The sequence below is a fragment of the Buteo buteo genome, chromosome 5 (assembly GCF_964188355.1).
Source record: "Buteo buteo chromosome 5, bButBut1.hap1.1, whole genome shotgun sequence".
Taxonomy (NCBI): Eukaryota; Metazoa; Chordata; class Aves; order Accipitriformes; family Accipitridae; genus Buteo; species Buteo buteo.
Window position 1 is genome coordinate 42,703,929 of NC_134175.1, and position 16,561 is coordinate 42,720,489.

General features: G+C 40.3%; 1 protein-coding gene across 1 annotated transcript in view; it reads left to right on the forward strand.

Annotated features, from left to right (window-relative positions):
- KALRN (kalirin RhoGEF kinase) overlaps positions 1-16,561 on the forward strand; it is a 532,592-nt gene that overhangs the window by 296,458 nt on the left and 219,573 nt on the right. The window contains exon 11 of the mRNA XM_075028813.1: positions 13,529-13,720. Within this exon, the coding sequence (XP_074884914.1) occupies positions 13,529-13,720 (192 nt within the window). The remainder of the gene's footprint in view (positions 1-13,528; positions 13,721-16,561) is intronic.

Sequence of the window (16,561 nt, forward strand, 5' to 3'; positions counted from 1 at the left end):
CTTAAAATCAGAGGTAGGTGTTTGCTCCCACCACAAAAGTGGCTCAAACAAATACTGCCCAGCCAGGAATGCGTTCACACCATTCCTCCTTTGTAAAAAGTAACCATTTCTGGTTTCGTGGGGTGGCAAGCTGTCCCTCCCAGTTCCAGGCCCTTTCCCAAAGGATTCCTAGTTTTATCTGTGCCAAAGAACAGTTCCTCAGTGCGCACCAAGTGATGGGCTCTGTTCCTGCTTTGCTCCTCTGTCATGCATTGAAAACCAAATGGGAGCAAAGCAGCCTCACAGCACAGCCAGGGCTGTGCAGCCACGCTGAAATATCAGTCAACTCACCAGAGTGTGTGCTTCCCCTTGGGATTGGTAATTGGGTCACTAGGTCATTTAACCACTGTAAATTTAGTTTTCTTATGGTTGCATGTAAATGTGGGACAGAGAAAAAAAAAAAAGATGCTTCAGAGCACAGAGCAGAACCTGATTTGTGTGCTAGGATAGGGATTGTTTGGGGGTGAGAATGGTGAGGGGAATGTGAGTTGCTGCTTGGACCTGCTGGGCATGCCTCCAGGGGTGGGAGCAGATGTCAGATCCTGCTGCTTAGGGGTTTGGCACAAAAATGGGACACCAGGATAGCAGGCAGGGAGAGATCAAAAGGCAACTCAAAGAGAATTTCTCTGATCTTTGTTTTTGTCTCATGTTATGTCCAGTCTTATCCTTTGGGGACCTGATTTGGGATTTTTGGAGGAAGGGGGATTGGACAGGGAGAGGGAAGGATTCAGCAACATTAAATAAAGTTATACTAAAAAGCTCTCAGGTTTTTTTTATAGTAAAAAATTTGACAGATGTTGACTGTAGAGACAGTATCTCATATGCCTGCAATATTCTTGGAGATTTACTACAGACCAAAAATCAATACATTTTATAGCATGAAGATTTCTGGTGGGAATACTGTTCTGTACCAGAGCTCTCATTGTAAGTCATTATTAAGATATATTTATCTGAGGTCATGTGTGGCCATTCAATAAGAGCCAGAAATAAAATAAAATTTTAAAAAAAGTTATCTTTCTAAATCTTTATTGTGATTATGGATAACCTGAATTGAATTTCACATGGTAGAATGCGTTTTTAAAATGTGCCGCATATGAATGCTTTCTGACCAACATGAAAAATGTTAGTTCCTGTCTGGAACTTTTCTAAAGTATATGAATAAGTCTGGTGTAAAATAAATAAATAAATAAATAAAATGGTTTATTACTTCCAGGCTAGTGAAAACCCCTTTTATTTTTCCTTATTATAATTATGCAGTACATCTCACTAGCTGTTAGAGAAGATTTTAATCTTTTTAAATTTTAGGGGAGAGAAAGCCCTTAGTCTGTTTTGCTTTGGTGGCACCTCTGAAGAACTAATTTGATGGGTAAGCCGTACAGACAGTTCACATGTCAGGGAAATAACAGTGGTGAAAAATTGGTTTATAAATCTAGTAAGATTCAGAGAATGGTTTCTACTAATTTGAAACAAATTCCAATGTGTAAACCATGACGGAGAGCTGAATTAATGTTGACAGTGAAGAGATTCTGAATCCAAAGGGACCATCTTGCTGACCTGCTCCTAAGGACGCTGAGCTGGAACAAGGAGATGAAGTAAAAAGTTACTTCAACTTTAATTGAAGCTGGGGAGGCTGATTTATTCTTGTAGATAGCAGAGGGGCATTTGCCATCAAATTATCTGAGGTCCAGAGCGTAGGGGGATGGGGACGGAGGTTATCTGAGTGGTGGGCGGGTGGTGTGTTACCATTCCTGTTCACAGGGTATGTTGAGAAACCTCCTCCTGCCAAATGGAAATATCCAAACTGTCAACAAAACAGAGGTGTTGGTGTTTTATTCTCATCATGTGTTTTGTCTCTGTCAGGCAGTGTGCTGAAGTGTGAGGTTTACTCTGGATGGAAAGACCAATTTTTAAGTGATTCTTTGCTACAAGTTAAACTTACTGAGCAAGTAGAAGAGATCCAGGAGAACACCAAGGGACTCCCTGCTTCCCTCTGAGTCTAGAGGGGATATAGAGAGTGCTAGTATATGGCACCAGCTCAGTTGCACCACAAGACTTGATGCCCTCATTGAGAGCATCTCCTGCACCACTCCCACCAGGGGTGGTGCACAGGAGCTGATGCAATGCCGTTTTTCAGGCATGTAATCTGTGTTTCAAAGGAGCAGCAGCAAAAATTTCATTAAATCTCTGCATCCTTCCTGAGGTAGCAGCAGTGCACTGACCCTGCTAAAAGACTGGCATATCTTCCTCCATATTTTTTCTGTCAAACATCAGTTTGCTTGTCAGAGGTGGCCTTTTACTTATGGCAGAATAGAGTTCACTGCGAATCTTGAGGTCCTATGATGCATTCATGGTAGACTTACCTTTTTGCAGCAGCCTGTGTTGCATTTTTGTCACATATTACCAGACAGAAATTATGATTGTTATGTGATGTATATGCAGTACTGTGTTGTGCTCCAGACTGCCTAGTCTTTATATTTGGCTATATAGGAATTCTTAAGCTGAAAGCTCTGGAAAATTTGGGTCGAAGTTTTGCTGAAGTTTAATCTGTTAAACATTATCTCATTCTATAAACAGTCCTGTGTCACTCAAAATGTGCTTCAGGAAAGATGTTATAACCTGTCTCTACATTAATGGAAATAAAGGCACAGCTGAGTCAGGGTAGTGGCTGTGGGGGAAATGAGGAGAGGAAATGCTTTGCTGTCTTATTTAAAGCAGGTTTCATAAAACCCTAGACACTAGAAACAAAGCCAAGCACTTTATAGAATTCCATCCTCATAGATTTATTTCTGCCTCTGTTTTCAAGGCAGCAGTGCTGCCAGGTGTATTTGGTACTGACTTCGGCCAGTGCTGCAGCCAGTCCGAAGCCTTTTAATACTGTCATCGCTGCGTCTTTGAAATCTCCAAACTGTGAGCATTATATTAAACCCAGAACGCCTGAAGTTATTTTAATTTGGGAGACCAACAGGACTTGATAAAGCTGTCATGATTGCACTCATGTCTGCAGGGCTTAGAAAAGATGTGAGCTGAGCCTTTGGGACAGAAAACAATACCGTGCCCTCCCAGATTGCTGCTCACCTTGGAGCTGCCACATGTTTCTTTGTTTCTCCACTTGCCTTCCCTTTTCTCCGTATCATAAAGAAGTTGTGGAGCTTTGCTGTGGGCTTATTGATGATACTTATCATTTAAGAAGCTTTCAAAATGCTGCATTTCACTCCTGACAGTTTGCCTTCTTGTGCTCCCTTGTCATTTCCACACAAAAAAGTGCTTTCCTCACCTTTGCTGAGTTTGAAAGGCTCAGTTATCTTACAGTCACTTGAGCAGCTCTCATTCATATGCTCTGCTAATTACCCAATTATCAAATCATTGTGCAGTGATAATGCTGTTTTACTGGTAAGCTCACTGTGCTGCATAATACTAACCAACGTCAAGTGATACTAATTTTTGGCCTTAGAACCAGTTTGGTTTCAAGATTGATAACAGAACTACTGTATAATGGCATCTCAGTCTGTTATGTTGTCTTCATTGTTCTGCTCTGCTTGCTGTTGCTCACTTTCACGTGCCTGTTACTGTACAATGATGTTCTCAAAGAGAAGGGATCAAGCTCTTTTCATGGATATTACTAAGGATCAAATACTAGGATAAAACCTGGTCAATAATCATCAATTTCAGATATCTTCCCTAATTCTTCTAGATCCTTTTACAGTACATAAAATATTGAAAATACTGAAACAGCAAGAGGAGTATTTCATCATCTCATTTTAATATGCTGTTTAGATAGGCTTCTCCTGGAAGAGCAGTAAGGTGACAGAAAAATAAAAAAATCCTATAAGCACAATATAAGCCTACATATCAGCTAGATACTGTTTCTATTTAGGGTACCTTAAGGTGCCAAAGTGAGATATAACGGCTGGCTTTGAAGGGCTGTGAGACCACCTCAGTTAAAACTGTCAAGTTTTTTCAATGCAGTCTTTGAAAATTGTTTCCATCGATGGTTCTTTAGTTTGTAAGCACAGTTGGTTGTTTATTAGACCCACTGTATGAGCCTTCCTGGGGCAACACTGCTTTCTCAGCTGACAACCTCTCTTGCTCTCAGGAAAGACACCAAAGATTGGCTTTGTGGGACTAAAACTTCATTCTTGTGCCAAAGGGATGTTCTTCCAGTTCCTCTGTGGAGTTTTGCAGATCAAAACTTCTTAAATCACATCTCACAAAGTGTAAAGGTGCATGTATTTCTGGTAGTTTAAACTGCAGCTTCTTCAAGGATGTGTGTCAGGCTCCAGTGTAAATCCTGCAATGATATGCCTTCCTTATAACATGAAGTGTGCAATTTGCTTCCCTGGAAAGGTAGGACTATTTACTTATGTCATATTAAGCAAATGTTTAGCTGTTTATTTAATAGAGGAGATTGCACACATACACTAATTAAAATAAAATAGGGAGGAAAGGGGAAGTTTGCCAGGCTCCAGGTGGAACCTTTGGTGGGTGTAGTCTTTCTGCCTACAAAAAGATGAAATCCCTCATCTTCCCCCTTGCAACAAAAATAAATTGATCTTGCAACATTTAAAAAAAAAACCAAACAACTAAGCAGAGGTTTGAAAAGTCTAGATCTTTGCCAAACATGCTTTTCAGCATTCTGATTTCAAAGAAGAAAATAGCTCTGGTGGCATTCAAAGTCATGCCTTGCATGGGTGGTACTCTTTAGTGATGGTAGAAAAATTCAGTGATAGCTGAGCTGACCACACTGAGCTAAAAAGTTAGCTTGATCTTTGTGTGTATGTGGTATGTGCATGCATGTGTGCATCTATGTCTTTAAATACTTACTAATATTGAATGTGATGTGTGATATTAGATGGCATTTAAGATGTTATTTCACTACATGTTTCACTGGCATTTCATTGAATAATGGTTGGGATCACACTGAAGTTAATTAGCGTGATTGTGGTAATAAGAGTATTCTCTACTTGATGTATGACTGCACTCCTGATTGAGATGAACAGTCGATGTGATAAAATACACCATAGGTGACTTTTTTTTTTAATCTAAAGTAAGCACTCAATATGAAATAGCACAAAGAAGAATTCTTTTAGCTAATGTATTTCCAGCTATTAATTCTAATCTTGCTTATGTATTAGTTTGAAGGTCTAAGGTAGCTTTTAAATGATTTATCTGGGGTTTCAGCATTTGATGTAATGTGTAAGTGTCACTCTTAAATTCAAATAATAAATTCATCTCAGTTTGTATGTGAACCCTGAGGGAAAATCATAAATAAAAGATAACGATACATGGAAAAATATCTGGTTCTTGGCAATGGTTAGCGAGGATGCTGTGTCATATCCACCTTGTCATTCCTGGGAACTGTTTATCTCTCATTCATGCTGAAAAATCCCTTATGCTTATATAATTCACTGAAATTGTGGAATTAACTGGAGGTGTAAAGTAATAATTACTATCAGCATGGTATTATATATGGCCTCTTAGCCATCTGAAATGGAAGCAAACTTCACATTCCCCAAATTTGTGGGTGTTCCTGAACTGAGCTAAGCTTCAAATCACAGAATCATAGAATAGTTTGGGTTGGAAGGGACCTTTAAAAGTCATCTAGTCCAAACCCCTCTGCAATGAGCGAGGACATCTTCAACTAGATCAGATTGCTCAGAGCCCCGTCCAACCTGACCTTGAGTGTTTCCAGTGATGTGGCATCTACCACCTCTCTGGACAACCTGTTCCAGTGTTTCACCACTCTCATCATAAAAAATAATCTTCCTTATCTCTAGTCTGAGAGATAAGTTTAAAACCATTACCCCTTGGCCTATCACAACAGGCCCTGCTAAAAAGTCTGTCCCCATCTTTCTTATAAGCCCCCTTTAAGTACTGAAAGGCTGCAATAAGGTCTCCCTGGAAAATGTCAGTGAGAAAAGTAACAATGGATCAATAAATACAGAAGCTCAGCCAGGAAATGTTTGAAGAAAAATAATTTAAAACAGTGTGAATGAACCATGGCCCCACAATGGGAGATGAGAGGCATAAGGACCCTTCAACCCCATGTACCAGCTGCAAAGATAACTTTTCCAGAAGCTGGGAGAGAGGTTTTCTATGCAATGCTAGTCTGTTAAAGCATAGGTGACATTCCAGGTGCTCTGGCTCCTAGACAGTGTTTGCAAATAGATGCAGTTCTGATAACATTAGTAATTTTGTTGAAATTGTCAAGTGATTGGTACCTGGACACACACTCACACATGCTTGCACTCACAAACTTACCTTGGACCCTCATTTGTTAAACAGATGTGATTCATTCATTTAAAGGTAGTCATGTTCTTACGTTTGCATCAAAAGATGAATATAACAGGCTGTAGTATTTGTAGAGCTCAAACTTCAGGAAGGACAGTGCAAGGAGAACTGGGGCAAAACTATGACAAGAAAAACTTAAGATGAACTGCCATATTTAAGGGAAGAACAGTCTGCAGAAGAAGGTGATGGAAACTTCATTAACCTGGATATTTTTTAAAAAGGTCTGAAGAAGTTTCTGTTCTAGTGTACAGTAGGGAACAATCCTGTACTGACAGAGCAAGTGTCTGGATGACCTCAGAGAGGTGTTCTGCCTTTAACTTCTGTGGCTGTAATTTCTGGTAAGTCTGTTTTGAATTAGAGCAATAGAGCACAAGTAAGAATATAGGTCTTGATTTGATTATGTGAAATTCAAACTGAATAAAATCACGTCTTACATTAGATCATCATATGCACTTAGCCTTTGCCCTTCTTAAGGGAGGAGGAATTTTGACAAAGATGGATGCTTCCTTAAACCCCAGATTTATTTATCAAAGAAATGCTTCATTGTGGTCACTCATTTTAGGTTTAGAATATCAAGTTACTGAAGATATAATTCTCCACAAAAGCCTGACTGTGAGATCGCTTAACCTAAACAAAAAACTGGAGCTAATTTTAACAAAGTGGCTTGAGCAAAGAATCTGATAGCAGTAACTGAGCTTCATAATTAAGGATAACAATAGTTTATAAGGATTGAGAAGAAATGCAGAATCAGGTCCATAATTATCATTCTGCGAATGTGAATTGTGCTGTAGTTTCTGCAGGGAGGAATGCTACCCACTGTCTGTGGGCACAACAAGGAAGGATACAAGCCCTCCAGAGTTCTGTTTTTAGCCCTTTGCCGTTTTTTATCTCCTCCTGCGATCTTGAGTAAATGGCTAGGAGGTTGACCCAGTTCTCACTGAAGTCAGTAAGATCCTTTTTACTGTTTTCAGTGAGAGATGGATCAGGCTTTGAACTTTGTCTCGACATCCCATCTTCACAGCAGGAGTGATAATACTGAGATTTCATCTTTGGTGTTGAAGAGTCGAGTCACGACTCTAAAGAACTTAAAGGAGGTATCACATCAGAGAAAGCCTAATAAGTCTCCTAAGCTTCAGCCTGCAGGCATAAGATGGGATTCACATCACTAGTTTGTAGTCAAGATGATCAGATCTAAGCTAGTCATCTAAGTTCTCTCTCTAGTCAGTACTTACTGGCCTCTAGAGATGCTATCTCTTCCGTGCCTTTTACATGGTAAAACCTAGGCGACAAAGCTCTCTGAATCAATATGAGGAACCTTTGCCTGGAACTGCCATTTGCAGCCCCTGAACTTGATTAATACAGAATAAGGCAGACCAGTGCTGCCTCATTCCTCTTCAGCATATCTAAACATATACTTAGGAAGTGCAGTGTCTAGGGTATGTAGTTTGTGTTTAATGCGATAATGTATCTGATCACCTGCCCTGTTCCCCTACCTCATGTTTCTCCTGATGCGTACAACCAAACGTCTTTTCCTGGCTGATTGGCATGGTTCACAACACACTGGAGATGTTGGAGGCAGTTACCGTGAAAACCTCCAAATATGATAAACAGCTGTAAAATACTGTGCAAGGGGAGATTGTTCTGGAAAAAAATTGTCCAGACTTAGGGCACAAACTCTGCCCTGGACTACCGTTAGACACAGCTATTTTTGATGTAATCTGCCTAGAAACATGCAGCAATAAACTAGTTACAAGTGTAGTTGCTAGGAGTAGAGGGAAAACTACGTGGAATCATCTTCTGAAAATGCACTTGGGTTGAAACCAAAATGCGGCACTAAAATGATTAATGCCTTAAAAATGTGGGGAAGGATCAGTGAAAACACAAATACATATGATTGGTACGTTTCCTTTTTTTTTTTTTTTTTTTTTTGTGTTTAAATTTAAGAAGGATGGTACGGTCCTTAAATGCATCCAGAGGAGGGCAACAAAGCTGGTGAAAGGGCTGGAAGGAATGTCCTATTAGGAGTGGCTGAGAACACTGGGTTTGTCTAGTTTGGAAAAAAGGAGGCCGAGGGGTGAGCTCATTGTTCTCTACAGCTTCCTGGGGAGGGGATGCGGAGAGGGAGGTGCTGGTCTCTTCTCCCTGGGATCCAGTGATAGGACACGTGGGAATGGTTCAAAGCTGTGCCAGGGGAGGTTTAGGCTGGACATTAGGAAGCATTTCTTTACCGAGAGGGTGGTCAAACACTGGAACAGGCTTCCTAGAGAGGTGGTCGATGCCCCAAGCCTGTCAGTGTTTAAGAGACATTTGGACAATGCCCTCAATAACATGCTTTAACTTTTGGTCAGCCCTGAAGTGGTCAGGCAGCTGGACTAGATGATGGTTGTAGGTCCCTTCCAACTGAACTATCCTATTGCATTCCATTCTAATTTGTTTCTAAGTGACTAAGATAATAGACTTCTTGAGGTTGCAATGCATATCATAAATAAGAAAGGCAAAATATTTCTCTTCTGCTGCCTCTAACCTTGTATCAGTCCAAGAATTAACTGATGCATTATTCAGTATTTTTTCATTTAATTATTTCTTTATTTTTAATTAGGAAAAAAATGTCAAATACTTTCACACCAGAATTGGGGCCTTTTCGTTGGTTTATACTGAGCACTGCAATGCTATTTTCTGTGTAACATGAGGCCAAGCACAAACTGCATGCAGCCAATGCTCTCTGATGTTGAGAATCAGGGCAACTCCTGCTCTGGCTTAAAAAGACTTGGAGAGAACAGTTGACGAAGCACTTCTCTGGCACAAAGATTATGGACAAAATAATGTTTGCTTCAACTTTAAGGCAATCTCTTAGGCAGTTTGCTGAAAGAGCTGTGTTTGGATAGTGGATTTCCAATGCAGCAATGGCTTCATATGCGTTAATCTGGAGGGAGACACGATAGAAACTTGGCTGAGATCTGCTACCTGGGTCAGAGATGGAAATGGATCCTGATGTTTTGGCACTTGTTGGTCTGAAATGCAAAGAAAAGCATGATAAATGTAACAGGCAAATTTCACAGCAGCTTTTTCATAAACCATTTTTTTCAACTTGCTACAGAATATCAAACTGTTAACAATTAATGAACCAAAGTTATGGGGAATCCTGTTAGTAAATATTGCCATGGGATAAGAGAACAATCACCTCTGATTCTGAATTGTGGTAGGGATTGTTGTATGGGTTTTGCTAGTCTATTTCTTTTCCATAATTGTGTTTCTTTTTTGTTATTTGCAAGAAATAGAAGAGATATGAAAGCCTCCTGGTTCTGTCTAAAATGCACTCCAAAAGCATATATTACAGCCATTTCCACTCTGAAACCTGAAGGGTGCAGTTTCATTTTCTTGTGTTTGCAGATTTCATGATTGAAATAGGTGATTATGCAAAGATTAATAGAGAAAGATTATTAAGAGATTTGAGACGGAAGTTGGTTTTGTGCTTGAAACAGTGCAGAAATATGTAATGCCAGTTAGATCACTGAGAATTTCAAGGGTTTGCACATGACAATTCTCTGAGGGGCTAATGCAATGTTAGGAAAAAATGCCACACAACCCTAAAATTTCAGAGAGCATATAATTTTGTAACTCATAGGTTACTTTTCTGTGGAACTCATGCTATTATTGTTTGACAGGAACTAATTTCCACAGATGCAGAGGAGAGATTCTTCATGGGATCTCCCCTCTGGAGGGATTAGCCATTTTTGGTGTCACCTTCTTTGGGATGCCATAGAAAACCTTCCATGGGTCTGCGATTTCAGAAAAGGGGACAGCCATGATTGTCCTTCTGGTAGCAAAAATTTCCTTCTACAGTTGCATTAGCTCTTATCTTCTTCCAAAGTTTTGAATCCTGATGCCAGTTTGGAGATGTACCTAGATCCTGTGCTCCCGGTAGATCCTGCCAGATCTCAGAAGGGCTGGGAATCTGGCTGGGGGTAGTAGGACAAGGAGGCATTACATGCATTTCTTCATCATGAGACTTAATTCTGTCTTGGATTCTCAACCTGCCTGATCCAGGTTTATGTCATGCCAAAGGAGTACAAAGCGCTTCAAACAAATGAAGTAAGGGTCTTACTAACAAGAGAACAAGCTTAGGATGAAAATGTACGAAGCAGGCAAGCAGTGCAGCACTATAGTGCCAACCAGGATGAAGGTCTCAGGTTCAACATAGCTTTAGTTCAGCTCTTGTAGAGAAATAGATGTACCTGAAAATATTTGGTATGTGTAACAACAACTGATATGATTTAAGTGCACTTTAAGCAAATGAACAGAACAAAAGTAGAGCAGGCCCTCACCAAACAACTAACCTCTAGCTTATTTGGCCTGTGCTGTGTTTATATCTCATAGGACAGTAGATGACAATCCTTTCATGAATACGTCAAACTCTGGAGTTCAAGGCAAGTGAGGTTACCTCCCAAATGTGGTTGCTTATCTGAAATGTATCTAAACCTATGAAATCTGCAAAAGTGAGCTGGAAATCTCTCAGCACCAGGCCTTCCTTCTAGAATGGCGGGGATAAAGCCATTACTATTTTTCCTATCATAAACTGCACCTGTTTTTAAACCCCAGACACTTAGCTGTGAACTCAGTGGACAAAGATAGAAAAAGAGGTGAACAAAAATTTCACCATACTTAAAATGCTTCAGGCTTCTTGTGCATGACACATTTATGCAAATGTGTTCAAAATTAGGTATGAATGCTTCAGGGAAGCATCACGGTATGCCGACAGTGCCTGGCACAGCCTAGGGGAAACACTGCGTGTGCCTCCTTCCACATCCAGCCAGCTTCCTTGCAGAAAATCCCCTTTGCCTTTGGAGAATCTTGTGCAATACAAAGGGACTGCTGCAGGACCATTGCATCCTTTACTGTCTGTGCAGTGTGGCCAGAGCCTCTGTTGAGGCCAATCTGCACTCTTTTTCTCCAAAGTTTAGTGCTCAGCCTATACCCTTTTCACCATGCAGTATATTTATATCTGATCAATGTATTAGTGAACTCACCTCATCTAGATGTAATTAGGTACAGCACATGTTGGAGTCAGTAAACTTGTAATGGCTTTCAGAGATGAACATAAATGTATTAGGGACAAATGCAGCAAAGCTGTATTCATACTGTATTTCAACAAAGTTGTTTGTGTCCCAAATCTGTGCCATAAGCAGAGGGTGAATGCATTTAAAAGTATACTAAGTATTATAAATAAAAGCAAGGAACAGCCTTCTCCCCAAGGAGCTGGACTGGTGTTTGAGCTGTTGTAGTGGTAATGTGTGAAAAATCCTACAGTAGAGTAGACTTTGAAAAATAGTGCTAGCTTTGGCATTTGCTCCAAATACTATTGGAAGAGGATCATTCAGAAAGGGTGCTGTTAAGTGAAACTGGACCCTAACTCAGATCATATTAAATGGAACATTTTTTACAAATTCTCAGCTAAAGAGATTTCCAAAAAATTATTAAAACATAATGTTTTGCTGCTGTTAACAACCTAACCATTATAGCAATGGCCTGAAAGTGAGGGAATAAAAATTTAGTATTGGTAACAAAACTGTCTAGAATATGTTCTTCACAGTCCAAAAGGAGAAATGCAAATACTGTATATTTATAGTCATCCCTCAGAAACTGGGAAAATGAACAGTGAATGAGCTGTTTTCTTTCTGCTTTTTATAACTGGAAATATTTTCCCCCATTAAACACTTGGAGGCCAGTGTTCCATCTTTGTATTGAATATTTTCTCAAGCAACAGCTATTGACTGCAGCAGGATATTATCTAAGTAAGAACAACATGACTTGATTCATGGCTTTTATGTTTGACAGTGTTCCTTTCATGCTCAGAAGTACATGTGTGTCCACAGTGTTCAAAGGTATTTTGTGTATACGCATCAAGTTAATGCATTTTTAAACCGAGGAGGATTCTCAGTAGGATTTTGGAAAGGAAAGTGCTACAATTCTGCTTCTATTGATGGGGAGGTTAAAATTCCCAGTGGGAGCAGTCTTAGGCCAACATCAAGCATTTCTGAAGATCTCACCCGGTACTGGAAACACCCTGAAGCCGATATCTTTGTCTCTCCTTATTTTTGTTAAGTGTTAAATGCCACAGAGCTATTGGCCTCAACTTGAGTGAAGAAAGCTTTTCTATGACAGCAAGGGCTGGCTATGTTTAGTTAGCTAAACATAGCTGACTAAACCATAGCTCCATGGCTATGGAGAAGATGACTGCACTTCCTTTCCATTTCTGCTGTTATTTATGAGACTCTCTGGTATATTAGTTCAGTGGTGTTTTCCAGAAATGTGGAACAGGGAGAGAAAGGATGGGCAGGTAGTTGGAAAGCTGAGGTAAGTTTGATGGAATTCACCTCTGTTCCTCCACAGTCTGGCATGTCTTGGGTACATCGCTTAGCTTCTGCACTCTTCAGTTCCCTCTCTGTAAAGTAGGGGTAATACATCTCATATCACAAAGGCCATGGCTATGGGGTAGATCTATTCAGGATGGTGAAGTGTTCAAATTCTGATGTAATGGAGGGCAGGTATGTGCCTCGGACAAACTGGAAATGATACCCCTCTAAAGCAATCTGAGCATTATATATTGGCAGCTGCAAGCTAACCAAATAGCCTTACTCTGTTTAGAAACGATGCAGAACAGTAGACGAGAGGAAAAAACATAGAAGGAACTTGAAGACACAGTCTTCTCAAGATATCTCACAAAAGCCAGTGAAAGGCAAATGTTTCCTGAGGCTGAGACATCTCTGGCTAACATGGTTACATGCTGTAATGTGATAGCTGTTGGGAGGCCTTTGCAACAAGCTTGTAGCCGAGTGTCACGTGAGGCACCGTAGGCTTCTGAGGTGGTTAGTCCCACTTGCTTCATTACATTGTCTTTGAGAAATTCCAGGGGACTTGGAAATAAACAAGTGCACAGTCATGTTGCTGTGCCTGGCAGGATTGGTCTGTGGTGGCGTATTTCAAATGAGAAATTATTTCATGTATACTTAGGGATTAGCCTATGTGACTTTAGACATTCTCCTTTCACAAATGGCAGTGCCAGTAGAAATTATTACTATTGTTTTAAAACTCTGGTAATCACTTGCTTTCATGCCGTTGAAAGTATAAACAGCCTGTTTCAGGGGTTTACTTGCCACAGTTGTATTACTCATACTCCGTTTCTTGCTTTGTTTGCTGGTAGAATACGTACACTAATGCAGACAAGCTTTTGGAGGCTGCAGAGCAGTTGGCTCAGACTGGGGAATGTGACCCTGAAGAGATCTATAAAGCAGCTCGGCATCTGGAAGTACGGATTCAGGACTTTGTCCGGAGGGTGGAACAGAGGAAACTTCTCTTGGACATGTCAGTCTCCTTCCATACCCACACCAAAGAGGTAAGACGTGCATGAGGGAGTTTTTCTGTGTATTGCAGAGTGCTGCAAGAGGCTGACTCTGAAAACTCAGATGACATTGAAAAGGCATCTTCACCACACAGGGCTGATAATCCAGCTCATTTGGTGCATGTGACTAACTGTTGTAAAGAGGAAATAAAATGTGAATGAAACATATGAATGATATAGTACACTAAAATATAGGGACAGCATATCCAACATATCAAGCGATGCTTAATTCACAACTAGAATGTATTGTTATAAAGCAAGAATTCTCTTGTAAGAATATGAGTTGATATTAACACATTAGGTATAAACATGCTAGCAGTGTGATACGTATCCTCAGAGGGATTCCATTTGAATGTAATGTTAATTAATGTAGCCATTATTATTAAGTGTTACTGGATATCTTATGTTGTTTAATGAGGCAGACTTCACTTTCAAAATTACAGTTAAAGAGCAAATAGCCACATACTGATACAGTGAATCAGTGAGGACCTGAATAAATGCTGTTTAGTGTAATTGAAAAATATCCAGAGATAAGGCTGTCTCGCCAGAGATACAGTGGACAGGACATCAAATGGGAGGCCACTGGGGATGTAATTAAAGCATACTTCACATTTTTCTGCAAACCAAAGGCCATTCAGTGATGAGTGACTTTTAAAGATAGGGTTTCTGCTGAGAGAGATGGATTAGTCAGAATGGTTGTTTTCATGCTCTATAGCATCTGTTTGCAAAAGCACACTTGATCAGAAAGATGCTCTTTGAAGCTAAAAGCTTTGCCTGTCTTTGTTGATTTACATGTTACAAACAAGTTGTGTATAGCAGGCTTCAGCATGTTGGGGAGCCTCCTTAAATAGAAGGTGTATGCGCATGTTCATATATATATATATGGAAGATGGAGTTACAGTGTGTCCATTATAGCTGTTGATACATGGTTTTCCTTTTACATCCTGCTTCTGCAGTATACTGAAATCTAGTTACTTTAAGCTTGTGAATAGTACTATTGTTTCCAGAGTAGCTCAGACGCTTGCAACTTTGCTGGTTTGCCGCAGGGAAAACTTAATTGGTTATTTCCTCAGTCAAAATTATTTCATAACAGTTTCCTACTGCGATTAACCTCCCTTCACCTATGCAGGTGGTGACTAGTAACACAAAGATAGGCATGAATCCAGGAAGCTATCAGTATATTATGTTTTCTATCATCTAAATTTCTACTGATGATTACTGGTACTGTGTAGCCTAATTTGGGTTTGGGAACTAGAGCTTCTCTGTATGAAGGGTTCTGGATTGCAGTGCACTATACTCACTTCTGTCCTTCTTCAACAAGAAGGGAATTTGTCTGCTCCACTCACCCAGTTTTAATGAGCCCTGTTTTGGTGTATAGAAATACAGATGCATAAAAATGCACATTTTTTTGAAACTATTAAAAACCCAGTCTTTTGTGACAGCATCAATGCTGTTTACTAGATATTGAGAGTAAACCCTAAATCTGTGCCTCACTGATGTTTACCCATGGGACAGATTGGTGCTGTGATGCCTTTTTTGAAAGCTCGGTAAGTACTTGCTGTTGGTTTTGTGGAGATCCACAGTGGACAGACTCTGGGTGCCTCTCTCTCTCTCAAGGGACAGTCGAGGCAGCTGTAGCATAAAACTGGAACATCAGCAAAGTCAGGGTGGACCCAAGAATCCACATCCATCAGAATGAATGACAGCTGTTGGGTTGGGTGTAAAGAGGCTGCTAAAGTTATTGCAGTTTCCAGCAGTTCCCCAACGTTGAAGGATGCACAGTAGCTCTGCAAGAGAAAGGAAGTTGTCACTTACCCCTGTGTTAATTCACTCCTGTGGGGGGCCAAACACTGATTTTCTGCAGATTCTCTGAATTTCATTGTGAGTCACTGCCTCCTTCAATGACACCTTTCTGCACTGGTGGGAGTCACACAGCCCAATACCTCAGTTTTTGCCAAAAATAATAAGTGAGGAAATTGCTGTGGTTTTAGTATTTGTCTGCCAGCTGTGGGGATCCCCACAGACACAGTGAAGTAACCAAAGACTGCCGGGGGGAACTGGTGCAAAGGGCAAAGCATTACAACAAGAGAGCCTTAGCACATGTTTGGATCTGTATTTGCCTTTTTATGTTATAAATAGATTGGCTCAAGTAGAAATGACTCATTGCTTGGTCTTGCTTGGCCCTTCACATATATTGTAAAATGGCAAGTTAACCAATGTAACTGTCATTCTTCAATATGAGTTTAAAACAGCTGGATTCCTCAAAAATTAAGAAATACAGATGTCCTTCCTTTGCCACCATGCCTATGATAGTATTATGTCCTTTCTCTGTTTCCAACCAACTGATGTCAGTTGGTTCCTCCCTGGGCTCTGAGTAGGAAATGTACTCAGCCCTGGTGAGGCCTCCCAGCCTACAGTGCTGGGCTGAACCAAGTGCTGGTTCTTACTCTAGCCACTTGTGCACTTGTCTAGGTCAGATCTGCACCATCCACGCTCATTTTATGAAACCGCTTAAAAATAAATTCACTGCATTTGCTGGGATTTCAGTCCCAAACAACAAAGATAACATTAGATTCCAATTTTAAAGTTAGGATTTATCAGCAAAATTCCCTTTGAGTCAGTAGCACTTTTAGTTGAGTTAGAGTTTGGAATAACAGATTTAAATTATAACAGATGTCAGGGCAAAAAAATCCTTTTGCTGCAGCAGTAAAATACAGGGAGATCTGAGATCCATTGCTGCTGTTTTACCAGGAGGCATTCCAGTTACAGCGCTGACACATGCCTCCCTGATCAACCTTGCCCTTCCTACCTGCCACGCTGTGCCTGATGCTGGAG